The sequence below is a fragment of the Astatotilapia calliptera genome, chromosome 5 (genome assembly GCF_964374335.1).
Source record: "Astatotilapia calliptera chromosome 5, fAstCal68.1, whole genome shotgun sequence".
NCBI classification, from domain to species: domain Eukaryota; kingdom Metazoa; phylum Chordata; class Actinopteri; order Cichliformes; family Cichlidae; genus Astatotilapia; species Astatotilapia calliptera.
In genome coordinates this window covers 3,276,675-3,304,650 of record NC_137426.1, presented here as the reverse complement: position 1 = coordinate 3,304,650, position 27,976 = coordinate 3,276,675, and the positions used below count along the sequence as shown (strand labels likewise).

The 27,976-nt window shown below is 44.7% G+C and overlaps 2 protein-coding genes and 1 long non-coding RNA gene across 3 annotated transcripts; all 3 read right to left on the bottom strand.

Moving 5' to 3' along the window:
* Nucleotides 1–46: 46 nt before the first annotated feature.
* On the bottom strand, nt 47–27,768 carry LOC145428813 (uncharacterized). Its single transcript, XR_013909136.1, has 2 exons — nt 27,217–27,768; nt 47–215 (listed from the first exon to the last, which is right to left on the bottom strand). It is a non-coding gene; the product is annotated as an uncharacterized LOC145428813 (long non-coding RNA).
* On the bottom strand, nt 3,724–10,364 carry LOC113021761 (odorant receptor 131-2-like). Its single transcript, XM_026166475.2, has 3 exons — nt 10,149–10,364; nt 9,942–10,016; nt 3,724–4,446 (listed from the first exon to the last, which is right to left on the bottom strand). Exons 1-3 carry the CDS (start codon nt 10,302–10,304, stop codon nt 3,724–3,726), a joined length of 954 nt encoding a protein of 317 aa, XP_026022260.1. The 5' UTR covers nt 10,305–10,364.
* On the bottom strand, nt 22,681–25,565 carry LOC113021627 (odorant receptor 131-2-like). Its single transcript, XM_026166326.2, has 2 exons — nt 25,434–25,565; nt 22,681–25,184 (listed from the first exon to the last, which is right to left on the bottom strand). The coding sequence occupies exons 1-2, from the start codon at nt 25,563–25,565 to the stop codon at nt 24,402–24,404; spliced, it is 915 nt and encodes a 304-aa protein (XP_026022111.2). The 3' UTR covers nt 22,681–24,401.
* Nucleotides 27,769–27,976: the final 208 nt, after the last annotated feature.

The window sequence follows — 27,976 nt, the reverse complement described above, 5'->3', positions numbered from 1 at the left end:
GATCTTCCCCCCGTTGTAAATAGTTTGGTGTTTTGCTGTAAATAAATGTCCTATTTTTCTTTAATGTAAATAGTTGTCGATACTTTCATTTTGGGATTTTTTTTTTGTGGTGAACCGTAGTAGTTTTTATTTTTTTCCCCTTATTTTTATTTTCCTGCGTTGCACGCCGGTTGCCTAGGCCGGGGTGTAACATATGGGGGCTCGTCCGGGATTGCCTTCGCTGGAGGGTCCGAGGGACCGCTCCAGCCTTCGTCGTCTGCTGGAGGGTCGGTGGGGCCGCTCCAGCCTCCATCAGCTTCGTCTGCCTTCATCCGCCTTCGCTGGGGGGAGGGTCCGTGGGACCGCCCCAGCCTTTGTCGTCGCTGGAGGGTCCGTGGTGGCTTTTTGATGGGCGGAGCCATGCAATCATGCATGGACTGATTTGAGTGTTCACAACTCAGAAGTCCAAGCACATCTTTGCAGGAGGTCTCCTCTCTACAGGAGCTCACTCCAATATCTTTAGGGGAGAGATATTGGAGAGGTGGAGAATGACTCAAATTGGGTGTCTATTGTCTTGTGCAGTCTGGGAGAAGATTGGACGATGAGGTGGGTGCAGTTTTCTCTGCGGTGGGGTCAGGTGGGCTGCCCCGGACTCTGTGGGGCGGGGTGGTGCTGCTGCTGTGGGCCCCGGTCTGGATGGGCCTAGGCCACATTGCCCTGGTGGGTTCCAGAGTGTTGGGATACCTCCTGGGGTCAGCGGGGGAGCTGGCCCCAGGAGCTGGCCCCTTTCTTCCCTCCCCATCCTCAGCTGCCTCCTTCTTCCCGCTCCACCACACCCACACACACACCTGCACCCCAAGCAGGTGTGTCACCAGGGTGCAGGGGAGGCACTCCCCCTCTGTCCCCTTCTGGCTGCCTGTGCCTAAATTTTATTCTGCAACCTAGACATCCACATTACTCACACTCTCATAACACATACATGTAGGGACGTGGGGGTGGGCACGTTATACAGCGTCCAGAGGATGGTCTGTGTATTCAAACCCACCTCTGACGCTGGTGCCCTATCCTCAATTTTAAATGCATATAGACACTGAGGGTTATCGGTAGGAGCCGTGCTGCTCTCTGGCAGGAAGAAAAATGCTTCCTGCCAGAGCAAAATGAGTATGTTTGGGGAGTGTGAATGTGTGTACAGTGTCTATTTGTGTCTGTCTACACATCGGGTGAGTGTCAAGTATTTGTTTGTGTATATGGGGGTGGGAATGCATGTTTGTGTCTGCGTGCGCCTGTTCATCTGTGTCTATATGTCAGCTTGGGTCTTAGACTCCACGCTGTTGTCAGCGTTTGACATGATATGTTGGCGCATGTGTTGTGTCTGTGTATATGAGTTTTAAAGCATGAGTGTGTGTGTGTAAACTACAGTGCTATTTAATTTAGAGACAGATACCATGAGCATGTGACTGCTGATCATCCAAACCTCCCCCCTCCAAACTCTGTGTCTTTAGCTCTCTTCCACTAGTACGTATTTGGCTTCACTCAAAGTGACTCAACTCATCTATTACAATCGTGTACCACTTAATATGAGTGGTGTTGTTATAGCAATGTGGCTGAAAGTCTGTGACATCATTTGTACGCAATACAAATGCCACAACAAAGGAGGATGTCGAGGTGATGGTATACCTGCTGCTCGGTGTATGGCATGTTGTTTTCTGTGCAGACATTTCCCTTAATGGCTGCACCAGTGGTTTTAAAAATAGCGGTTTGGATTTTTGAGAAGGAGACACCGTCATGACTCATTGAGTGCCACCACTAGCCGATTGGTGGCATACAGTCGGTTGACATCACATTTTTCTTGGAACCCTGACGGAGTAATTACCTGGTACCAGGAACTATCACCTAATGGAAAGCACTAAAAACGTAGTCAAGCCGAGCTAAAATAAGCAGGTACAAGTGGAAAAGGCCTATAAAGTGCAGATAAAATTGAGAGGCAGACAATAGCCCCAACCACAAATCTCTGGCTAACACACCTGCTCCTGCAGGCCCTATTTCTATAGTGATGTACTGAGAACCGTAATCACTATAGGGTAATTAAAAAGGAGGGGCAGGTCACCGCGCAGCAGCTGTTTGAGTGATGTGGGGGGAGGGTCAGGATGCAAAGGCTAGGAGCCAGCTGCAATTCATGGTTTGTTTTTATACCACTGTGTATTTAATCATTCTTTGTTAATTTTTGTCTCTTTTCCAGTGTTTTTTTGGTCCTGTCTCCTGCTCCTCCTGCCACCAGTAGATGTCAGCCATCTACTGGTCTTAGTAGATGGCTGCCCCTCCCTGAGTCTGCTGGAGGTTTTGTTTAAAGGGAGTTCTTCCTTCCCAGTGTCACCAGGTGGTTGCTAACAGGCTGCCATCTATTTGTTGGTGATTTTTCTCTGTTTTATTGTAGGGTTGCAATCTTGTAATAAAAAGCAGCTCGAGGTGTCGTTGCTTTGTCTGTTTTTATATAAACAAATATATTTAGCAGCATTTTGTCAATTCAAGAAAATGTTATTTACATAGTTGCAAAAGACAACCAAAATTGCATCAAGGCATTTTATGCTGTAAAGTAAAGAACCTACAATAATACATCAGTAAGCATGTATTTATGTTTTTTTACACACTGCTTCTGCATATTGGCATAATAAAAAAACAACAACTAACGACAATATGTCACGCTGTTTTCATGTCAGATTGCATTTGCTTATTTTAAAGACCTGCTAAAGGCCAGATTACTCTTTCCCCAAAAGGGAGGGAGTATGTAATCAAGTGCTACATCATATGAAAGGAAATGAAGAGAGATGTTCATCACACATTATATTTTTCCAATACAACGCCCTACAAATTCTCAATGTCTGTATAAGGTTTTGCAAAATCACACACTGCATGAATTTAAGTATTTAAAGCTTATAGAAACCAAAGATTTAAGCCAGTTATGCTCCAATCAAATGGGTAAAGATATAAAATACACCTTTTAGTATCTGCTTCAAGGTCAGAGATCAAACATCACACAGTCACACAATTAGGAAAACACTAGTTTCCACTGGATCATCTCCAAACTTTAAAGTAGTATATTAGGCATTGTGAGACAAAGGAACTTTCTTTCTTTGAGCTTTTAAAAAAAAAATTTAATACACCATTATGTGATTCATAATGACACTAAACTATACTACATTATAAACTACAATATAGATAATGCTGACATCAACACAAGAAGAACAAAAACAATGCAGATGAGATTTTGGGGGATTTCCATATTACCACTGCTGACATCAGCATTAGTTTTAGTATCGCCTGTTACTTACATATCATGTTTTGATACATAAAACCTTAGAATTGAAGGAGGATGCTCTTTTTTTTTTTTTTAAAGTGGACAAATATTTGCCAAAGAGTTAAAACAGTAAATTATCACTAGTAACAGTAACGTTTTTTTTTTCTTTCTTTTTTTTGTTGCTTTTTTAAAATTGTTTTTTTTTTTTACTTAATTCAGATTCTATACAACGCTACTAACAAGAGCAAGGGTAATGTGTGATTTTCAAGACTGATGGTGATACCTATGTCTGAGCATTTAAAAAGCCAACATATCAACTAATATTTGGGGGTTTTTCTGGAACACAATGTGCACCCAGTGCATGTCCAGAGGATGAAATCCAGTTAACCTGATGATTAATTAATGTTTTTTACCAATACACCTAGCTGCCCTCTGCTAGATCAAGAATGTTATAGTCTAAAATCGGTCTCGTTACCCATTTTCATGGTACACAACAGATACTTTTTCAAATACTGTTTAAATGTCTTGTCTCGTAACCCATACACAATAGGGCTAACAAACCTGGGGACAATGTAGATTATGATATAGGAAATAAAAACAACTATTAGATACTGTTTAGGGAACCAGCGCACCAGAGCCTGCATTAATGCAGTTGCTATATAGGTTAGCATAGACAACAGAAGCTGAAAGCCGTGGAGCAGGATTGTGTTTCTCGCCTTCTTCGACTCTCGCTTGGCTGATTTAGCTTTGTTAGCAGCAAAAAATATCCTGAAGTATGTGTACATGAAGGTGAGCAAAACACCAATTAGGAAAATTAAATATGAAACCTCTTTCTTTTTTACAATGATTGGATGCCGGAATAAGTTATCTCTCTCACATTGTATTGTGGAATAAAATAACTCCACTGGCTCTGTTGCCAGAATAATAACGATGTCGGACAAAGCTGAGACTGCACTCATGGCCCAGATCCAACCTATAGCCACGTATGTTCTTTTAGTGGTGCAGTACTCAGCGTGTTGCAGTGGTAAACAAATAGCAATGTAGCACTCTAGTGCCATGAGAGCTAAATTTATTGGAGTATTGAAGGTGGTGAAGATAGCCAAAGTGATAAGGAAGCAACAGAATGCAACATTAATTTGATAAAAGATATAAGTGAAAACAAATATGTCATGGTCCTGGGCCATGTGGGCCCAGTATTCTTAGTTTTCATGTATTTTTGTATTTTGTTCTTTATTTAGGCCATGCTTCCTGGGTTGATCTGTTACGTTGTTCCTTATGTGTTTTCCCTTCGTGACTCTTACCCCCTGTGTGCCCCTCTGTGTATTTATGAGCCCTCGTCTCTCTTTGTGCTTTATTCTATGTTTTCCCCAGCCCGTTATGTCTGCGTTCTCCCCGTGCTCTCTCTCCTCCTGTTTGAACCTCTGTGTACTTCCTGCTTTACTTTGCCCATCTCCCATCAGTGTTACGTTCACTCCTGCCGTGTCTTGTTATGATTATCAGTGTCACCTGTGTTCCCCGTGTGCATCCACTTCCCCTGATCTTCCCTCATGTGTATTTAGTCTCTGTGTTTCGTACAGTCTGTGTCGCGTCGTCTGTGTTCTCACCTCCATGTTTTCCCGGTCAGTCCTTGCAGTGATCATCATAGTCTGAGTTTTCTTAGTTTGTCGCAGTATTGGTTTTCCCAGTTTAGTTATAGTCTAGTCACGCCATCCCTGCTTTGTTTGTGCACTTTGTCTTCAGCCATAATAAAGGCTCGCTTTCTGTTAAGTCCACTCCCGTCTACTCACTTGTGTATGCACCTGGGTCCATCACACACACCACCGCACGGCCTGTCTGCAGATCGTGACAGTACGACGCGACCATGCCGGACCCAGCGTCACAAGACCAGGAGATCATTCGGACAGTGGAGTCGCTATGCGGCGGTTGACTGCAGTGTTCCGGGGAGGAGGAACGGGTTGAGCTAGCCCGCCAAGCCGGAGTATGCATGTCCGCATTCCCCTGGTTATGGGAGGCGCTGCATCCCCTCATCATAGACTTTCTCGCCTCCACTCTTCAACTCCGCCCGCGACAGCAGCTGCCCGGTAAGCGTGAGCCGTCGCCTGAGCCATGCTGTAGCTCTGTTTCCCCGCTGCCTCGTGAGCCTGAAGCGGTCAGAATCGGTACGGTGTGGCTCACCGCCGACGCACCCTCGGCTCACGCTCCATCGGCTTCCGCTTCCTCGCCATCGCCTGACTGCACTACGCGGCTCAAGGAGATGCCAGCTGCTATTGACTTTGGTGAGGAGGAGCGGCAGCAGGTATTACGGGCGTATCGCGAGGACGAGCTCCGCTGGAAGCCCTGGCTCATCCCCGAGGAGGAGTTCTCGCCAACTTCCCCACCTCGCACCTGCCGCCCGCCCTCGCCGCCCCGATCGGACTACTCGTCCCCTGCTGTCTTTCTAGCACGGATGTGGTTGGAGGACGAGGAGCCGGTCGCCAGGGACAGTCAGGTTTTGTCCACAGCCGCTTCAAGGGGAAAGCGGCGTTCTCGCTGCCGTCGCGCACTGCTACGTCCTGTCTCGCCCTCCACGAAGCATCCCGCGGACGCGGTGGGGGTCCTGGACGTCGATCACGTGGGGCAGCAGCACGCCGCAGACGCACAGCTAGTGGAAGAGTTCGGGAGGGAGCCGTGGCTCGCTCCTGATCGTGACGAGCGCTCTTTCCGGGGAACTCGACTGGCTCTTGGGGGTCCCCGGAGCTGCCAGGGACTTCCACCGCTCACCCCGCCCGCTTCCACGGATAGAAAGAAGCGGCACTCTCGCCGCCGGCGCTCTGAGCCTCAGCCCAAGGAGGTCCCTCTGTTATTGCCGTCTGGGGCTTTGACTTCCATCAGCCATCCAGTCGTGAGTACCACTGCCTCAGTTTCTGACATTGTATCTAGCCCCATAGCCAAAGACCTTAAGTCAAAGGAGAGTGTTTCAGGGGCTGCTGTGAATAAAGACTTCTTGTCTGACTGTGACCCGGCTGATTCGGCAGGTTACAGCATCCATGAACCAGTTAACAATCCTAACAGCAATAAAGATGACTGTGTCCTCAGCGTCATGACTTCTGAACCTAAATGTTGTGCTGATGCAAACAATAACTGTATTGTTCTTGAGTTGTTTAACCCTGGTACTATGAGCAACAGTTCAAATGTTGCCGTTAATGAAGATGTGTCTGTGCCCGCCGGCACTAACCTAGCACCTAGCTCTACACAGGTTTTTAGCGCAGTACAGGACAGATCGTCTGTAAAGTGCAACGCTGTAATAACCAACCCACCGTTGTTTACAGCCACCAACCATTGTACTTCTGTGTTATGTCTTCCTACCACGTCAGAGGGGTTTACTGAGTTAACTAGTGATGAGGACGTTAAGTCTCACACAGTGAACCTGCAGTCGGTGGATTTCTCTGAAATAATGTCGGATGCTGGGAGTAAAGGTTCAGACTCGAAGTTTTCTGTGTCATGTGACTTTCGAATTAATGTGTTGAAACCATCAGCGAGCAGCCCTAGTTGTGTGGGTGATCGAGAAGTAACTTCTGTTACCTCTGACAATTTAACAAATGCTACGCCACCTCATGCCAGGTTTGAAACGTTGTGTGAACAAGTTACCGGGTCTGAAGAGAGACTGCCTAGCTTTCCTCAGGGAGCGACTAGGGACTGTCTGTACTGCGCTGAGGTCTCTGGAGAGGAGGGGGCAGCAGCTGTCCAGTCCGCACCCGTCCTAGTTCTGTCCCAGACTCCTCCTATGACGGAGGTGAGTGACTGTGCTTTCTCATCTCATGAGCCTGTCATAGTGGAGTGTACTGGGTTACCCTTTTTGGGGCCCAGCTACGAAGAAACTGGTGCCAAAGACCGCTCCACCATTAACCATGATTTCATAAACATCCATGCTGTGGCCGACCTACCTCTGGTTAAGACTAAGGGCCAGTCAGAGTCGGGTTGTGATAATGAAAGGATTGTGTGTAACAGTTTTTATGAAGCGCACAATGAAATCACAAACCATATTCCTGACTCTGTAGGATCCAGGATCTTTTCTAGCGTTGCTCTCACAGTCGCACCACATGAAGCCCAGGTTCATGAGACGGCGAAAGGGGTCCACACGTCGGCAGTACAGGTTGCTTCTGAGCCGGCTAGGAATGGCGTGAGCTTTCTCTCCGCCTCAGACTGCCTTCTACCTCAGCCGTCTGTTCCCGCTGGAGGGTCCGAGGGGCCCGTTCAGCAACCTTCCTCGTCAGCTGGGGGTTCTGGAGAACCGCACCAGCCTCATGCCACGTCAGCTGGAGGGTCCGAGGGGCCCGTTCAGCAACCTTCCTCGTCAGCTGGGGGTTCTGGAGAACCGCACCAGCCTCATGCCACGTCAGCTGGAGGGTCCGAGGGGCCCGTTCAGCAACCTTCCTCGTCAGCTGGGGGTTCTGGAGAACCGCACCAGCCTCATGCCACGTCAGCTGGAGGGTCCGAGGGGCCCGTTCAGCAACCTTCCTCGTCAGCTGGGGGTTCTGGAGAACCGCACCAGCCTCATGCCACGTCAGCTGGAGGGTCCGAGGGGCCCGTTCAGCCGTCTGTCTCAGCTGGAGGGCCCGAGAAGCCCATCCAGCCACCTTCTGCTACGCCGGCTCCAGCCTGTGCTTCGCCTGCTGCGGCTTCATCAGAGTCTCCGTCAGCTGCAGCCTCAGAGCCTTTGCCAGCTGCAGCCTCAGAGCCTTCGCCAGCTGCAGCCTCAGAGCCTTCGCCAGCTGCAGCCTCAGAGCCTTCGCCAGCTGCAGCCTCAGAGCCTTCGCCAGCTGCAGCAGCCTCCGAGCCTTCGCCAGCTGCAGCAGCCTCCGAGCCTTCGCCAGCTGCAGCAGCCTCCGAGCCTTCGCCAGCTGCAGCAGCCTCCGAGCCTTCGCCAGCTGCAGCAGCCTCCGAGCCTTCGCCAGCTGCAGCAGCCTCCGAGCCCTCGTCAGCTGCAGCAGCCTCCGAGCCCTCGTCAGCTGCAGCAGCCTCCGAGCCCTCGTCAGCTGCAGCAGCCTCCGAGCCCTCGTCAGCTGCAGCAGCCTCCGAGCCCTCGTCAGCTGCAGCAGCCTCCGAGCCCTCGTCAGCTGCAGCAGCCTCCGAGCCCTCGTCAGCTGCAGCAGCCTCCGAGCCCTCGTCAGCTGCAGCAGCCTCCGAGCCCTCGTCAGCTGCAGCAGCCTCAGAGTCTTCAGCCTCGTCTGCCGCGGCTTTGGCCTTTGCTTCGTCTGGTCCTGTGCCCACCGGGCCATGGCCGGCACGCCTGACACTGGAGAGCCGCCGCTGCCTTCCGCGCGGCCGGCCCCCTGAACTGCTCCGTCGTCTCCTCCGCCGCCGCCGCCGCTGCCTTCCGCGCGGCCGGCCCCCTGAACTGCTCCGCCGCTGCCTTCCGCGCGGCCGGCCCCCTGAACTGCTCCGCCGCTGCCTTCCGCGCGGCCGGCCCCCTGAACTGCTCCGCCGCTGCCTTCCGCGCGGCCGGCCCCCTGAACTGCTCCGCCGCTGCCTTCCGCGCGGCCGGCCCCCTGAACTGCTCCGCCGCCGCCGCTGCCTTCCGCGCGGCCGGCCCCCTGAACTGCTCCGCCGCCGCCGCTGCCTTCCGCGCGGCCGGCCCCCTGAACTGCTCCGCCTTCGCCGCCGCCGCTGCCTTCCGCGCGGCCGGCCTCCGGATCTGTTCTGTCACCGTGGCCACCTTTCCCGTGGCCGGCCTCCGGAACGGTTGGACTGGACTTTTGTGTTGTCGCCTCTCGGGTTGGCCTTCGGGCCTCTTTGGACATTCGCCTTCCTGTTCTGGACTCTTTTGTGTATTTGTGGACTCAGTTTTGTTCTCGTGCTCCTTGTTTTTGGTTCGTTTTGTTCCCTCCGTCCTGGTCCCCCGCCTCCCGCCCTGGGTGGGGTGTTTTCTGTTTCGCTTGTGTTTTGTTTCTCGGGTTTGGGCTGTCGGGAGCCAGCCCTTTAGGGGGGGGTGGTGTCATGGTCCTGGGCCATGTGGGCCCAGTATTCTTAGTTTTCATGTATTTTTGTATTTTGTTCTTTATTTAGGCCATGCTTCCTGGGTTGATCTGTTACGTTGTTCCTTATGTGTTTTCCCTTCGTGACTCTTACCCCCTGTGTGCCCCTCTGTGTATTTATGAGCCCTCGTCTCTCTTTGTGCTTTATTCTATGTTTTCCCCTGCCCGTTATGTCTGCGTTCTCCCCGTGCTCTCTCTCCTCCTGTTTGAACCTCTGTGTACTTCCTGCTTTACTTTGCCCATCTCCCATCAGTGTTACGTTCACTCCTGCCGTGTCTTGTTATGATTATCAGTGTCACCTGTGTTCCCCGTGTGCATCCACTTCCCCTGATCTTCCCTCATGTGTATTTAGTCTCTGTGTTTCGTACAGTCTGTGTCGCGTCGTCTGTGTTCTCACCTCCATGTTTTCCCGGTCAGTCCTTGCAGTGATCATCATAGTCTGAGTTTTCTTAGTTTGTCGCAGTATTGGTTTTCCCAGTTTAGTTATAGTCTAGTCACGCCATCCCTGCTTTGTTTGTGCACTTTGTCTTCAGCCATAATAAAGGCTCGCTTTCTGTTAAGTCCACTCCCGTCTACTCACTTGTGTATGCACCTGGGTCCATCACACACACCACCGCACGGCCTGTCTGCAGATCGTGACAAAATAGACTAATTGAAGAAGTGAGCTGGATCATGTCATTCACCACCAGGTGGATGAACAGGATGTAACGAGGATTCAAATAAAATATCTGAAAGACATGAAACACCTCATCTCACTTTTATTACTTTAATACATATATATTTCTTGTGTTAGCAATATTTAGGTATATTTTTCCAATAATGATAATTAAATAAAAACAACAATAAGAATAAATACTGACCTGGTGTTTTCTGAAGGTGTGTATCAGTGTACCGTTAATATAGTTGATGGTAAAGCCGAGAGCCAGAACGATTACATTTTTGGCCACGGCTGCACTTGGCGAATCGCGATAGTTCAGACTGCTCGACGCATTGAGGGCATAAGATGAGGAATTCATAGAGATGCTTTTTCGGGATCCTTACAAAAGAGTAAAAGTAAGTCACACACACTTTATTGCCTAAATTATTCATTCATCCATCCAAATAATTGAATTCAGATGATCCATGGCCACAGGTGTATAAAATCAAGCATCTAGGCATGCCGTCTGCTTCTACCAACATTTGTAAATCAATGGGTTGCTTTCAGGAGCTCAGTAAATTCCAGCTTGGTACCATGATAAGATGCCACCTGTGCAACAAACCCATTGGTGAAATTTCCTCAGTACTAAATATTCCACAATCAACTGTTAGTGGTGTTATAACAAAGTGGAAGTGACTGGGAATAACAGCAACTCAGCCACAAAGTCATGTAAAATTACAGAGAGGCATCCGGGGATGCTGAGGTGCTTAGTGAGCGATGCTGAGTGAACAAAGGTCACTAACCTTCTGCACAGTCGGCTACTACAGACCTCATGTGGCATTCAGATTAGCTCAAAAACAGTGTGTAGAGAGCTTCATGCAGTGGGTTTCCATGACTGAGCAACTGCATCCAAACCTTACACCTTCAAGTGCAATGCGAAGTGTTGGATGCAGTGATGTAAAAAACAACAATCATTTTACTTGAAGCAAAACAATGATCCTAAATACACAGCTAGGAAATGCTCAATTGTTTCAGAGAAAGAAAATAAAAGTTGTAGAGTGGCCCAGCCAGTCTCCAACTGAAACTCTGGAAAGAACTAAAGCTCAGAGTACATAGAAGGGGTCACACAACCTTCACACAAATAAGCTGCTTTGCTCAAGCTTTATGCATTAAAGAATCCTAAATACTGCACTATAATGAACTGATAGCAGCGACAAAGACAAAAAACTTTCCTACCTTAGACAGACCACTTCAGCCTCCACTTTGACCAGTTAGGAAACTGATGTGGAAATAATTTGTCTTTATATTAAGGAGTTTGATGCATGACTCCTGTTAAAGGTTAGAAATGATGTCACTGATACTGTTTCTCCTCATTGGTTAAACTTTGGCATCTTTTTTTTAAAAAACATTTCTGTTCTGTAAACTAATACCAACCCCTGTTATATCATTCTGGGTGTTATTACATTTAAAAAATATATCTAACATGAAAAAAACAACAAAACAAAAAGACATTTTCATTTATTGACAGTTAAAAACATTTCCTCTTTGTACTTTTTATCCTGGTGGGAGAAATGTGTGATATGGGAAGGTGTCAATTTGGCTTCAGTTTCAGAGCCCTTAAAGCCTTCATAAGCACTCACTCAGTCCCTGAACTCTTTAAAAGACATTACAAAAGATCTGAATTATTTACATAGAACAAATACTTAAATAGAATGTATTATAAAGCATCAATGGAAAATTCTCAAAATGGGGCAAAAGAAAAAGAAACAAAAAAAAAATCAAGAGCAAATTAGCCTAACCTTAACACCAACAGACATAACCACACAGCAAAGTACCAAATGCCTCCTTTGACTTACACTATGTTGCCAAATGTATTCCCTTGTCTGCACTTGTCACATGCATATGAGCTTGAGTGACATCCCATTCCTAATCCACAGAGTTTAACATGATGTCAGCCCACCCTTTGCAGCAAAACATCCTCAACACTACTGGGAAGGCTTTCCACAGGTTTAGGAGTGTTTATGGGAATTTTAGATCTTTCTTCCAGAAGTGCATTTGTGAGGTCAGACACAGATGTTGGATGAGAAGAATTGGAGCGGTGACTGCTCTAATTCATCCCAAAGGTGTTCTTTAGGTTGAGGTCAAGACTCGGTCAGGTCAGGGCCAAACTCCCTCTTATATGTCCTCATGGAGCTTGCTTTGTACACTGGTCTGCAGTCATGTTGGAACAAAAAGATGTATTCAAACTGTTCCACCTTCAAACTTTTAAATCTTCAAACTGTTCCCACAAAGCTGGGAGCAGGAAATTGTCCAAACGTCTTGGTATGCTGAACCATGAAAGGTTCCTTTCACTGGAACTAAGGGCCCCTTTCAAGAATGTGTTAACACGCCATTATGATTAGTGTGATTAAAATCTTTAACGCATTTAACCCAGTCATTCATTTAATCCAGTCATTCATTTAATCCAGTCATGAAATTTTCTCGCTATGAAATACTTCATAATCGACTATTAGTAGTGTTAAAAGTGGAAGTCATGTGAAACAACAGCAAATAAGTCATGAAGTGGTAGGCCGTAGTACAGAGGTCACCAACTTTCTGCAGTCAATCGCTACAGACTTCCAAACTTCGTGTAGTCTTCAGATTAGCTCAAGAACAAGTTTCCTAGCAGCTACATTAGTGCCTTACATCGCTAAGCTCAGTGATGTAAGGAAGTGTCAGATGTAGTGGTGTAAAATATCACAGCGCAGAGTGGACAAGCTTTGAACATACTGCCCGAAATGTAAGAAGTTATGACCTGCAGTCTATCTGGGTCAGATATAAACCAAGTTTAGGTGGAGTTTATTTTCGCTGTGCTGACTTTTTACAGTCAGTTACAATAACTCGTACTGCGTACTAGCTAGCATGACGGAGTTTCTATACAGCTGGGTGGGTGCTATGATGTCACTGATAGTGAACTTTATTTTATTCATAAGGTTAGTTAGTAGAGTTGCCAAACGTCCGGTAAAAAATGGAATTGTTCCGTATTCAGAGAAAATGTTACGCGTTTCAAATTCATTCATTCATTCATTCATTCATTTATTTGTTCATTTCAGGCACAACAAAAATACATATATTGAACATAAAGTGCACAAAACAAAAAACAAAAATTACCTGACAAGGAGTGGGACGAAGAAAACTTATTAAATCCCACCCCTATACTCACTCATCAACAAAAAACAATAAGCTTCCCGCAGCTACGCTCATCGTTGCAACCAAATAAACCATCAACAGCCCCGGGCACATGCAAGCATCTCAACGGCAGCTCGCAACAACAAATAGAACCTTCATAACTGAATACAGAATATATATTAATTATAAATTGCGTTACCACAGGTAACAAGCAATACTAATTACATAGTGACAAACACACATACATATACATGTACATGTACATACATACGCACACACTTTCTTTTTTTTTGGAATCCATACCAGCAATGGTAAGAGAACAGACATTACAGAGCACACTAAAACCATCATTGAGTATACTGTGACCAGACCAACTGTTTGTAGAGAAATTAAAATCTATGAATATTTTTGCATTGTTTCAATTGTAAACTCAGACTGTTCCAGAGTTTCACACCACATACAGACACACAAAAACCTTTACGGGTTGTTCGAGTTCTGGGTAATTTGAATTCTCCAAAGCCTCTCACATTATAAACCCTTTCTCGAATTTCAAATATAGTTTGTAAATTTGCCGGGAGAAATTTATTAAAGGCTTTGTATAAGATTATAGATGTATTGTAATTAACCAGATCCTGGAATTGAAGTAACTTTGCCTGAAGAAAGAGTTTGTGAGTATGATCTAGATAACCAGCCTTGTGAATAATACGCAGTGCTCGTTTCTATACTGTGACTAATGGATTAGTTGTATTTTTATATGTGTTTCCCCACACTTCCACACAATATATAAAATATGGAAGAACCAGGGTACAGTACAGAGTACGAAGTGCATCTTTATCAAGGTATGGTTTCACTTTGTTCAAAACTGCGATGCTTCTGGAAATTTTGTTTTTTATGTGTCTGACGTGGGGTTTCCATGAAATTTTGTTATCAATTACAACTCCCAAAAATTAGTTTTCACTCACATTATCAATTGGTACACCTTCAATGATAATTGTTAATTCTATATTATATTTTAAATTACCGAAAAACATTGCTTTAGTTTTATTTATATTTAATGATATTTAATAAAGACTTAAAACTGGCACTGATGTAGCCTGTCTAATATGGAGAGGAAGGTTATTCCAAAGCATCGGCGCTGCAACAGAGAACGTTCGGTCTCCTCCAAGTTTCAGCCAAGACTTTGGGGCCGAAAGCAGCAACTGCTCAGCTGACCGAAGGGAACGAGTGGGGACGTGGGGCTTCAACAAGTCAGACAAATAAACAGGTGCCAGACCATTTAGAGGTTTAAAAACCAATAAAAGGACTTTAAAACGGGTCCTAAATTCATAATTCGTCACCTATGACGTGTTTTCAGTTTTGCTCATCATTGAGTGTTTTTTAGGTCTTAATCTCTTAAACTTATACTTTCTTTTAAATTCTTATTTGTTTTGTTTCTTCCCCACATGCAGTGGGTTTTTGTCAGGGCTCTGTGTGCGGGCAGGCGGAGATGAGGATTCAAATGCAGGACTCGGAAGACGGAATGCAACTCAAAAACCTCAGCTTTATTGCTGGCAAGAAAACAAAACATGAAGTGAGGCCTGAACACTGAGACCAAAAAACACACAGGCATAATCTGATGGTACAACGCGACACCGAGCATGGGAAAACACAGGGCTTATATACACACAGGGTAGCAACGGGGGAATCGGCAACAGGAGGGAGACACAGCTGGGAGAGATCAGGGCTAACGAGACAGAGGGAACAAAGTTGCACACATTAACATAAGACAAAGACTTTCACAATAAAACAGGAAACATGAATCACAACTCAGAGACACGGACTCAACACAGAGAGACAGAAAATGACACATGGAACTGAACTATACATGAAACCACAATTCCTAAAACATGGATAACAGAAACATGAAACTCTAATAATAATACTAATCACAACCACAACAAGAGAACAAGACAACAATCCATGATGCAAAATTAAACCAAAACATAATAAACTCAAAATACCGTGAACAAGAACCGTGACAGTACCCCCCCTCTAAGGGCTGGTTCCCTACAGCCCTAAACAAAAAAGCACATCACAAAACCCCCAGCTAACGAAACTCGAGGCTGGCTGGGTTCTCTTGTGATTCCTGGAGTATTTTAACCTCCAAGGCATGCATTTTTAATTTCTCTTTGATATTTGGGCTGATTGGAGCCGGAGAAATGTATAAACAAAGAATTACCAGCTTTATTTTTTTTCTACTTTATTTTTGTTTTTAAGAAATAATATGAGCCACATCTGAGGATATTTGTTTAAAATTTTGATAAAACAGTAGCAGTATAATGTCCTGGATATCAGGCCCTTGCAGAGCAAAATTGAGGATTTTGGTCTAAATCTAAATAACCCAAAATGTGATGTCCACATATGTGGACGGAGGTAAAAATTAGAATGGGAGGCAGAGCCTTCAGCTTTCAGGCCCCTCTTCTGTGGAACCAGCTTCCAGTTGGGATTCAGAAGTCAGAGACACACTCCTGACATTATTCATCAGCATGTCACTTCTCAGGGAATATATAACAGAGAAAACTTTAATACTGACATTGTTTGTCCTCTCATAAATATTATTATCACAAAACAATCTATGGCTTTTAAATCAATTTACAAATATAATTTTGATAATATGTTTATTACATAGTTTTGTCTTACACTGTAATGCCTACCATAAACTAGTTTTCTCATTTTCTGGTGATTGATGATGACCATTATTTTAAATGCATCACACTTCTTATGGACCATGTCCATCCATCCTCTCATCCTATTCAGGGTCATGGGGCATTGGAGCCTATCCCAGCTGTCTTCAGGGCAGGGCACACCCTGAACAGGCCACCAGTCTGTTACAGGGCTAACACGCAGAGACAGACAACACTCACATTAGTGCAAAAGGTTGCCCTATTTCCAATTTTGAATCAATTAACACTAAAACAGGGACACACAGGGAAAACATGAAAACTCCACACAGATGTTAGAACTGAACTCAGGACTTTCTTGCTGTGAGGTAACAATGCTAACCACTAAACTACCATGCTGCCATGTGCTGCCACCATATCATTTTTTTAAACTTACTCATTTATCGGCATAGGGGAAAACAAAGGGAGAAAAATGGTACACCATAGACTAAACACTAAATTGAAGCTGCTAATTTAACCTTGGTCTTCAGTTGTTATTTTCAACATGTCTGCTGTGAGAAACAACTTCTATTCTCACTCAAGCTCGATTTGTAAGTGATTTTATATGCATACATTTTTAAGTTCACACATATATCTCTCATTTCATAAGAGTAAAGAGAAGAAGATCCAGACAATGTTCATTTCTAAACATGAAGTTTTAACTGAAGTAATATTTGTTATACAGGCAAAATATTATATTATGAATTTATATGCAAGAAAACACAGAAGAGGCACTCAGGTGGTTACCATCTCACATGTCATACATCTGTCTAGCAGGTCAGCTACTAATACAGGGTAGTCAAGTAATAGCAAAGGCCTTTGTGTGTGTGAGAGAGTTTGGTGAGAGTGTAGTTTAGTGAAGGCCTCAAACTGTTGCCCCATTATGTGAGGTGTGACTCATGAACGCGTTTAGATAAAACATAGCAACTTAGCAAATTCACAAATGTGAATGAAAACATTTTAAATACTGCTTCAGCTCTTTACAATCCACTTTTTAGGGTTAGGGTTAAGGTTAGTATATTTTACTTGTGTTTACTAGTAAGATTTTTTTCTAATATTTAAATTTGTGATCGTGCTGGAGGTATTAAAGAGATTCTGTTGCAGTGGTTTGAATCCTATCTATCTCATAGAGTCCAATTTGTTCATGTATTTGCAGACTCCACTTCATACACTTAGGCTGATTATGGAGTTCCACAGGGTTCTGTGGTAGGTCTAGTTCTGTTTACTTTATACATGATTATTTTAGGCAATGTCATTACAGGGCGTAGCATCTATTTTCACTGCTATGCAGTTTATCTATGCATGAAGCCAGATAACGCACACCAATTTGTTAAACCTAAGGAATGGCCTAAAGACAAAATGACATGGATGGCCTCTCATTTTTTACTTCTAAATTCAGATGAAACTGGGGTTATTGTACTCAGGCCTAAAAATCTTGGAAATATGGTATCTAACCAGATATCTACTCTGGATGGCATTACCTTGGTCTCCAGAGATACTGTGAGGAACTTTGGAGTCATTTTTGACCACGAAATGTCCTTCAATGCACATGTACCGTCCCTTCCTGAGCCTGGTTCTGCTGGAGGTTTCTTCCTGTTGCTAGCTCATAGGGGGTCATATGATTTGTGGGGTTTGCTCTGTTGTCTTTTTATTATTGTAGAGTGTTTACATTAGAATTCAAAGCACCTTGAGGCAAAATTGAATTGAATTAAATGTACGCAAAAGGGGGCAAACTATTTTTCACACCACTGCAATTATCAGTTAACATAAGGGTCATTCCATTTCAAATCATCAAATTTTCAGAACAATTTCTGCACAATCATTTCTGATGGGTTTAAAAAAATTACATTCAAAATTTTGGACATATGTAATATTTGCTATGAAACTATAGCTTCATACTTAAAATATTTTTAAAGATATATGTTCTTGAAAATAATTTTTGGTCAACACACTTGCAGCATGTTATGTTTTTCACTTTGGAATCTGAGATCATGTTTGAACAGTATTATATCAAAATCTATTAAAGACTAGGTACCCCTGCCCCCCTCCAGGGGCAGGGGTACCTAGACCCGGTTTGTAGAGTACGCTTGGGGAGTGTGATCGTGTATACAGTGTCTCTTTATGTCTGTCCCCACGTTGGTTGAATGTGGTGTAAGTGCATATGAGAGCATGAGGGTGGGAATGGATGTTTGTGTCTGTGTGTGCCTGTATGTTTGTATCTATATGTCAGGTTGGGTATCAGACGCCACCTCTCTGGGGACATCTCGGGCCTTCCAAGGTTTGGAGGCCTATCTCCACCCACCACCACTTCCCCTGCCGGTGGCGGACTCCCTCAGGTGTCGGTGCGTTGGTGGTTCTTTGTATCTGGGGGTGGGCGTCCGGGTACACACCGGCTCACTCCTCGGCGGCCGCTTATTGGGGCTCGCTCGGGCCATTTCGGAGGTGGGGTGCCCCCGGCCTCTCGGCCTGGGGCTCGGTCACTCAGGCACAGCTGGCTGCCGGCGGAGCCCACGGGCGCATCACTGCAACTCCCCCTGGCTTCTGCTCCGCGGCTGCTGAATGAGCCCTCATCTGGGACTCTCCTTAGCTCTTACTGGGACAGTGGCGCAGCTGCCCCTCTGTGGGTCTTCCTTGGTCTCTTGTGTTCTGGGGGCCTCTGGATGTCTGGAGTTTTGATCTCCTCCATACCCGCTTGATACCATAAAGGACGGGGCTGTGGCTCCCCACACTCCCTAACAGATCATTACATGGAGAAACCTTTGGAATGCAAGCATGCTGATCCACACAGGTATGCACACAGGTGTACACATGGGTATTCACAGACGCGGACTAAAGCTTTCTTGGCTGCTGCCTCAAAGCACACTGTGCGCTGTCTATCTTGCGTGCTGAACAATATCGTCTATTATTTAGTAACTATTGATATCTATGACTAGCTAGTTTATTGTGATGGTGCTTTTTTTCTTCTATTATTATGTTGCTCTTTGTTGTTTGCTGTCTCCTCTGTTTGTTTGTTTTTTTTTCTCCATACAGGTGACCCAGGAGTTGTTTTTTGTTTGTTTGTTTGTTTGTTTGTTTTTTCTCTCTTCCCCCCCTTCTCACCGTCTCTTCTCCCCTTTGGTTTTCTTTCTTTCTCTCCCCCTCTTTCTTTCATTCTTTCCCCCTGTCCTATTTAAAAAAAAAAAAAAAAAAAAAGATGACAAAGGATGAACTGAAGCGCCGCCATCACGTGATGTCACATGCTGCTGTTTCTGATGTCAAAAAAAAAAAAAAAAAAAAAAAAAAAAAGACTAGTGATGGGATTTCCGGCTCTTTTTAGAGAACCGTCTCTTTTGGCTTGGCTCACTGAAAAGAGCCAGCTCATTCATATATATATATATATATATATATATACATATATATATATATATATATATATATATATATATATACACGCCTTTGGAGCAGAGGATCGCAAGTTCGATTCCTGCCTGGGGCGTCTGTATCCAGTAAGGGTCCTAAGGCTAGACCCCCTATGCTTAGTGAGCCTACCGCAGACATGAGCGAGACAGATAAATATGAAGGCATGCCGGCTCGGACGTCGCCCGGATCAACAAGGTCTGCGTCAGGTGTTGAGGAACCAGGGCACCCTGACGACAAGTGGGCTACTGGAACAAGAAGGCATCGGTGGGCAAGAGACGAAAACAGGGCGTTGTTGGAATGCTACTACGCAAGTAACCCTGGCGGAAGGGGCTACACGAATAGGATGAGGGACCTATGGATTCTTCGATACCCAACATCCACAATGACGGCGAAACAACTAGTAGCTCAGTGTTCCAACATTCGAAAGAAGGGACTGCTATCACAGCTAGAGATTGACAAGGTACAACATAAATGCTACGGCAAGGAGTCAGGATGCCAGGTCAGGGGGGAGATATCATCACCCCTACCCGAGATTGGGTACATAGCCCCAAGTGCGATAGGAGAAGGATCGTTGAGTGCGAGAGGAACTGACCTGAAAAATAGGATCATGGCCAAGCTTGAAACCTTGATCCCCCGTAGCTGGTTACCAAGATTACGTGAAGTACCCTCAGAAGGTCTGCTAGATGATGTTAATGCAGCACTACAGATGATACCTACAACCACGATTACTGACACTAACAAGCTGATGTACAATACGGCAGCAGTGATCAGTGAGATGCTTGGCTACAAGTTGAACAGCCACAAGGGGCAGTACCCTCCATGGAGAAGGAGGCTAGAGGGCAAGATCAAAGTAGCACGTAGGGAGGTTAGCCAACTAACGGAGTTGTAGAAGGTGTGACAAAGAAGGTGCCTAAGAAATACAGCAAACTGTCCATACCTGAGGCCTTGGAAACTGCCAAGCAAAGACTCACAGCCTTGGCCAGCCGCTTGAGGAGGTACACCAGAGCGATAGAAGGCAGGAGAATAAACCAGCTGTTCTCCACAGAACCAGCAAAGGTGTACTCTCAGTGGCAAGGGAACAATAAGAGAACAGCACCACCAAGGCTGGAGACGGAGCAATACTGGAAGAGCATACGGGAGAAGGACACAACCCATAATGGCAATGCTCAGTGGCTAGTGGATCTGAGGGCAGACCATAGCGACCTCCCTGAACAGGGTCCAGTAACCATCACAGTGGCAGATATCCAAGAAAGGGTCTCCAGTATGAAGAGCTGGACAGCACCAGGGCCCGACATGGTTCACGCCTACTGGCTGAAGAAGCTGACTGCACTCCACGAGCGTCTTCAAGCACAAATGAACCAGCCGCTAGTTAACGAGAGACACCCGGAATGGCTAACCGAAGGTCGAACGGTCCTGATCCCCAAGGACCCCAAGAAGGGACCGGTCCCATCCAACTACCGACCAATAACCTGCCTCAGTACTACATGGAAGCTCCTGTCAGGCATCATATCAGCTAAGATGAACAGGCACATGGGTCAATACATGAGCGGGACACAGAAAGGGATTGGCAAGAATACCAGAGGCGCAAAACACCAGCTACTGGTAGACAGAACAGTCAGCCAAGACTGCAAGACTGACCAACCTGTGCACTGCCTGGATTGATTACAAGAAGGCCTATGACTCAATGCCCCACAGCTGGATACTGGAATGCTTAGAATTGTACAAGATCAACAGGACCCTAAGAGCCTTCATCAGGAACTCAATGGGGATGTGGCGTACAACACTAGAGGCCAACTCCAAGCCCATAGCACAAGTCACCATCAAGTGAAGCGCCTTGAGTATGAAGCGCCTTGAGGCGACTTTTGTTGTGATTTGGCGCTATATAAATAAAATTGAATTGAATTGAATTGAAGTGCGGGATCTACCAAGGAGATGCTCTGTCCCCACTGCTGTTCTGAATAGGCCTGAACCCCCTCAGTGAGATCATTAACAAGACTGGCTACGGATACCGACTACGGAACGGAGCAGTTGTCAGCCACCTCCTGTACATGGATGACATCAAGCTGTATGCCAAGAGTGAACGAGACATTGATTCACTGATCCACACTACCAGGCTATACAGCAATGACATTGGAATGTCGTTTGGACTGGAGAAGTGTAGTCGAATGGTAACAAAGAGAGGGAAGGCAGTCAGAACTGAGGGGATTGAACTACCAGAAGGCAACATTGCAGACATAGAGGACAGTTACAAGTACCTGGGGATCCCGCAGGCAAATGGGAACCATGAAGAGGCCGCTAGAAAAGCTGCAACCACCAAGTACCTGCAGAGGGTCAGGCAAGTCCTGAGGAGTCAGCTGAATGGTAAGAACAAGATCCGGGCCATCAACACCTACGCCCTGCCCGTGATCAGGTACCCTGCTGGGGTAATAGGCTGGCCAAAGGAGGAGATAGAAGCCACTGACATAAAGACAAGAAAGCTCCTTACCATGCATGGAGGGTTTCACCCCAAGTCCAGCACCCTGAGGCTGTACGATAAGCGGAAGGAAGGGGGCCGGGGACTGGTGAGTGTCAGCACCACAGTCCAGGATGAGACAACGAACATCCAAGAATACATTGGGAAGATGGCCCCAACTGACCGAGTGCTCAGTGAATACCTCAGGCAGCAGAAACCCAAGAAAGAGGAGGGAGATGAGGAACCATCATGGAAGGACAGGCCCCTGCACGGTATGTACCACCGGCAGATAGAGGAGGTGGCTGATATCCAGAAATCCTACCAGTGGCTGGACAAAGCTGGACTGAAAGACAGCACAGAGGCACTAATCATGGCAGCACAAGAACAAGCTCTGAGTACAAGATCCATAGAGGCTGGGGTCTATCACACCAGGCAAGACCCCAGGTGCAGGCTGTGTAAAGATGCCCCAGAGACAATCCAGCACATAACAGCAGGGTGCAAGATGCTAGCAGGCAAGGCATACATGGAACGCCATAACCAAGTGGCCGGCATAGTGTACAGGAACATCTGTGCTGAGTACAACCTGGAAGTCCCGAGGTCAAAATGGGAGATGCCCCCAAGGGTGGTGGAGAATGACCGAGCTAAGATCCTGTGGGACTTCCAGATACAGACGGACAAAATGGTGGTGGCTAACCAACCGGACATAGTGGTGGTAGACAAACAGAAGAAGACGGCCGTAGTGATCGATGTAGCGGTTCCGAATGACAGCAATATCAGGAAGAAGGAACACGAGAAGCTGGAGAAATACCAAGGGCTCACAGAAGAGTTCGAGAGGATGTGGAGCGTGAAGGTAACGGTGGTCCCCGTGGTAATCGGAGCACTAGGTGCGGTGACTCCCAAGCTAGGCGAGTGGCTCCAGCAGATCCCGGGAACAACATCGGAGATCTCTGTCCAGAAGAGCGCAGTCCTGGGAACAGCTAAGATACTGCGCAGAACCCTCAAGCTCCCAGGGCTCTGGTAGAGGACCCGAGCTTGAAGGATAAACCGGCCACAGGGGCGTGCTGGGTGTTTGTATATATACCACTCATATATATTCAAATCATTTAAAAAAATGTTCATTTACCTGTTACTACCACACACCAAATCCGGTCGTTGGTAATTGCTTGCTTGTGTAGCCACTAGGTAACAAAAGCTCAACACTTTGCCTGCATCCTGGAGCACTTCTGTTGTGTTTTGTACGTGTTTTGGAGTTTGTACGTGCTTTGTCTCTAGGGGCCACCGTAAATCTACTTTTATTTATTCTCTCCACATGAAATGTAATAAATAAATCATATATTACAAAAACCAACTATTCGCAGTTCAACTTTTAGCTATTTAAATTTTTAGCTTTTTCCTTTTAAACAAATTTTAAGTAAAACAACACAAAACACTGCAAACCACAACACAATTACATATAAATGAAAATATGAAAACAAAATGAAGATGCACATTCTCTGTCATATGGGCCTGCATGAATAAACTTTGTGAATCTTTTAACATCCACAACTGTGATTACTATACCTTTCTAATGTGACGTTGTTGTCCCTGGCTCTCTTTCTCTCTCTCTCTCTCGCCTGCTCTGTTCCTGTGCTACTGCGAGTGTAAATTCCACCCCTCCCCCCTCTTCCCAGCACAAAGCACAAGGCTCGTGTGCTGAGTGAAGCAGAAAAAAAGAGTGAGAGAGAGGGAGAGAGAAAGAAAAAAAAAACCCACGGCTGGCGATAAGGAGCCGGCTCGTGTCGTTCACTTCAAAGATCCGGCTCTAAGAGCCACTTCGTTCGCGACCGACACAGCATCCATAATTTAAGACAAATGTATTATTATTACCATATTATTCCATTTGAGCACACATAAATAAAAAAAAAAACACAAAATATTCTTAAATACAGTGGAACCCTGACTTACGAATACCCCATGTCACGAAAAATTCAAGTATGATACCAAATAACACAAGTGAAAACTGAAAAGCTGGATCAGATCACTGACAATGAGCCAGTCCATTCAGATCAGTTCAGTGGTGTTCTTCATTCACTTCATCACTGCAAGTTCAAGCACTAATGTAGCTTACAGGAAGCCAAAAGCAATAATTACTAATTAACAGTACTATATAAAGTATCCTGCTCTGCAATTTCAAAATTTCCCTCCACATAAACCACCACATAAAATCCATTAGTGAGCCAATGGTAGCAAAATGTTTGCAGGAAAAAGGCTCATTTGATTATTTTCCCATCATGCACATAATTGGAGAACCTGTCTTACATAAGTAACAACAAAACTGTTATACCATTTTTCAATTTAGCACAGTAATGCTTTATGGAAAAATGGACTGTCAATGAAGTAGCATCTTACTTTGGAACATATTACACTAAACACTGAGCACCAAAAATGAATCCAATAACACCAAATTCTGAAAACTCATGAAAATATGTTTTTATTTGCTGTAGGTTAGGTTACTGCAGTTTTCTCCTTTGTGATACAAACAGGAAGTTACAGTATTTCTGCCTACAGCTTCAAAATGCAGAGACTAACAGAACACTGTTTCACTGTGAATGAGAGTTTAGAAAGATCAAAAAAATTGTAAGTCAGTATGATATGAGAAACATAAAGTGAATTTCACTACTCCCATTACTTCTACTTAGCCTGTATCTAAAAGAAAATGGTAATAAAATTAAGAGAAATTGATAAATGTGTAACGTCAACAATGTCTGTCTTGTCTGGGTTACCTGTGTACAAAAGCATTAGCATTTTTTGTATGAAACAAGTATTTTTTCAGGTACTTTCTGAACATCTTATCTCGTATCCCATAAATAATTGGACTGATGATTCGAGGCAAAACATGTATTAGTATTGAGACTGTGTAGCGAATAGTCAGTACTCCACTTGGAAACAAGGATGTCAAACCATTGAGCAGCAAATCATGCACGTAGTTGAGCATGCACAGCAGCAGCTGGAAGCCGTGCAGCAGTACAGTGTTTCTTGCTTTCCTGGCGTTTGTAGCAGCTGCCTGTGCAGCGAAAAGGATTCTGAAATATGTGTAGACAAGGGTGAGCCAAACAATAACCAGAAATACAATGTTGGATATATCTTTCTTCTTTTCTAGCTCAGGAGGTCTGAAAGTTGTTTTCCAAAGGCAGAAGACTCTTGAATGAAAGAAATCTCTGGATTCTGTGGCCAAGATGGTGAATAAATCTGGCAGAATTGTAAGTGAACTTAGCACCCATATCACTGTGATCACAACGGTTACATTTTTGACTGTACAGATCTGTGAGTGCTGGAGAGGGAAGCATATGGCAACATAACACTCTACTGCCATCACAGCGAGGGTCATTGGAGTGTTAAGGCTGGAAATGATGGCAATCACTAGCAAAATAATACAGAAGGGCACATGAAGAGTGAAAATGGCGTAACTGAGAACTTGAAGGAGGGTGAACATGATGAGCAGGAGGATATCATTGATTACCAGATGAATGTACAGGATGTAACGAGGATTTGTGTTGAAAACCTGAAGAGAAGGACAGGATTTAGAACATGAAAGGTGAATTATTCCACTAAACATTGAACGGTGGATAAAAAACAACTGCTCCAGTGACCAAACTTGGACGTCCAAAAATATCACTTAAAAGACGTCACTCCAACGTCTCTTTGCGCGATGGAATGTTCACCGTGCAGAACATATCACATTCTGTCGTCTAGTATCTAGTTCTAAATGGATGTAATAAATAGATGCAAAATTTATGAGCAGGATACAGACCTCATGTTTTTTGAATGTGTGCAGCAAGGTGCCGTTGACATAGATGATGGCGATACTGAGGACCACAGTTATCACATTCTTGACAATAGCTATGTTTAACGGGTCCCGATACGTAACTGTTGTCAAATTCATGGCAGCATTTGAAAGGTTCTTGAGTTGGCCAAAAAACCTGTAGACATCATTGATTGTTATGGCAGGTTGTAACACAGAAGGTGTTAACTTTAAAAACACGGCAAAGTGTTGATATCTATGAGCATTCCTTATCTGATTAATAATAATCTTAGAAATCTTAAATATTCTGCAACACTATTACACCAACCATAAAACACCATATCCAAGAATCAAAAATAATTCATTTTGCTTAAGCAAATAATTTACATTTCAGAAAATGCATTTTCTGCAATGTAATCCACCATAAATTATTTATTCTCATCAATTTTATAAAGTTCAAAAACCTTTCTGCTCCAGTTTACAACAAACTATGCTTTTCTGCACTAAACTCTGCTTTAGTTAAGTGTGAACTGCAATAAGACATTTTCATTAAAGAAAAAACTCCAAGTTTGACCTATAACATTAACTTAGTCACAACGAGCTGGATAATAGTAGCATTCTCAGTCAAAGCAGTAACTTAAATCATAGTTGATAATTGCGCCTGGTTGTGTTACAATCAGAGTTATTATATAGCTGATCACATAAAATAAAATATACTACACTAAATGATTCAGTACAATAAAAATCTCAAAGAATATATAAATAGTCTTTATAAACAACCCCACCCACCAAAGAATAGGTGCTCACCTGGTTATGGTTGACTTCTGTCTTGTAGCACTTGCCAGTGATTTGATAATTTATAATAGTGGTTATATGCAAATGACGTCAGGTGTGTCTATACTGTATGTGTGAGAGAGGGAGACAGTGCCTAAATGTTTGTGAGTAGTAGGAGTGCTCGTACCCATTAGTGCATGCACGTGTGTATTAGGCACTTTTGCTAGCTCACAGAGAAGAGACAAGAATCTCTGCAAATGTGTCAATATCATGCTTTGTCTTATGGTCCATCTCCTTAGGTTGACATGACACCAACACATGCTCTAGTGTCTTTGTTTAAAGTATGAAAAGTCAGAGGATATTGTCAGCATTTAGGCTACAACATCCACTAACCCCAGCTCTCCAGAAACATCTGAAACATCTCTCTGTATTATATGTGTATCAGGGCCCTAGGCCATGTGCATGCATTAAAGGACTCCATTCAAAAGGCCTGCTCATTAAGGGCCTTAATACCCATTATTTTTTGTCTTTTACATCAGTATGACAAAATATAGATAGATTTTCTTTAGAACATGCTGTTACGGTTCGGCGTTGGCAGTGTATTGTTTTAGGCGTTTTGTTTTGGCGTGACTGTTATGTGTTTCCTGTTTTACTTTGAAAGTCTGTGTTATCTTAGTGTGTTCAGTTTACGTTTCCCTGTCTCGTCAGTTCAGTGTTGCCCCAGCTGTGTTTCCCTCTTGTTGTCCATTTCCTGATTGCTCCTTCTAGGTATTTAAACCCTGTGTTTCAGTGTGTCAGGGTCGCGATCTTCCCCCTGTTGTAAATAGTTTGGTGTTTTGCTGTAAATAAATGTCCTATTTTTCTTTAATGTAAATAGTTGTCGATACTTTCGTTTTGGGATTTTTTTGTGGTGAACCGTAGTAGTTTTTTTGTTTGTTTGTTTTTTTCTCTTATTTTTATTTTCCTGCGTTGCACGCCTAGGCCGGGGTGTAACATATGGGGGCTCGTCCGGGATTGCCTTCGCTGGGGGGTCCGGGGACTGCCCCAGCCTTTGTCGTCTGCTGGAGGGTCCGTGGGACCGCTCCAGCCTTCATCCGCCTTCGCTGGAGGGTCCAGGGGACCGCTCCAGCCTTCGTCGTCTGCTGGAGGGTCCGTGGGACCGCTCCAGCCGTCATCGGCTTCGTCTGTCTGGATCAAACTTCTCACTTGGGGTTACATGTTTGATTTTTGGGTGGGGGGAAATGTTACGTTTCGGTGTTGTCAGTGTTTTGTTTTTTGCGTGACTGTCATGTATTTCCTGCTTTACTTTGAAAGTCTGTGTTATCTTAGTGTGTTCAGTTTACGTTTCCTTGTCTCGTCAGGTCTAATTTGCCCCAGCTGTGTTTCCCTCCTGTGGTCCATTCCCTGATTGATCCTTCTATGTATTTAAGCCTTGTGTTTCAGTGTGTCATGGTCGCGATCTTCCCCCGTGTTGTAAATAAAAAGTTTGTTGTAAATAGCTGTAAATGGGTTTTGTAAATACTTTCGTTTTGAGACACTTCCGTTTTGGGGATTTTGGTAGAGAGCCTTAGTGGGGGTTTTTTTCGTGTGTTTTTTCATTATTTTCATTTTCCTGCGTTGCACGCCGGTTGCCTAGGCCGGGGTGTAATATAACTGAAATAACAAGGGAAAAAAGAAAAAAAAAATTTATAAAAAATGAAGTTTCACGTATATATCTATGTCTATACAATGTGTGTGCTCGAAAAGGAGTGGGATTACATTTTTCCTGTTCCTACCCC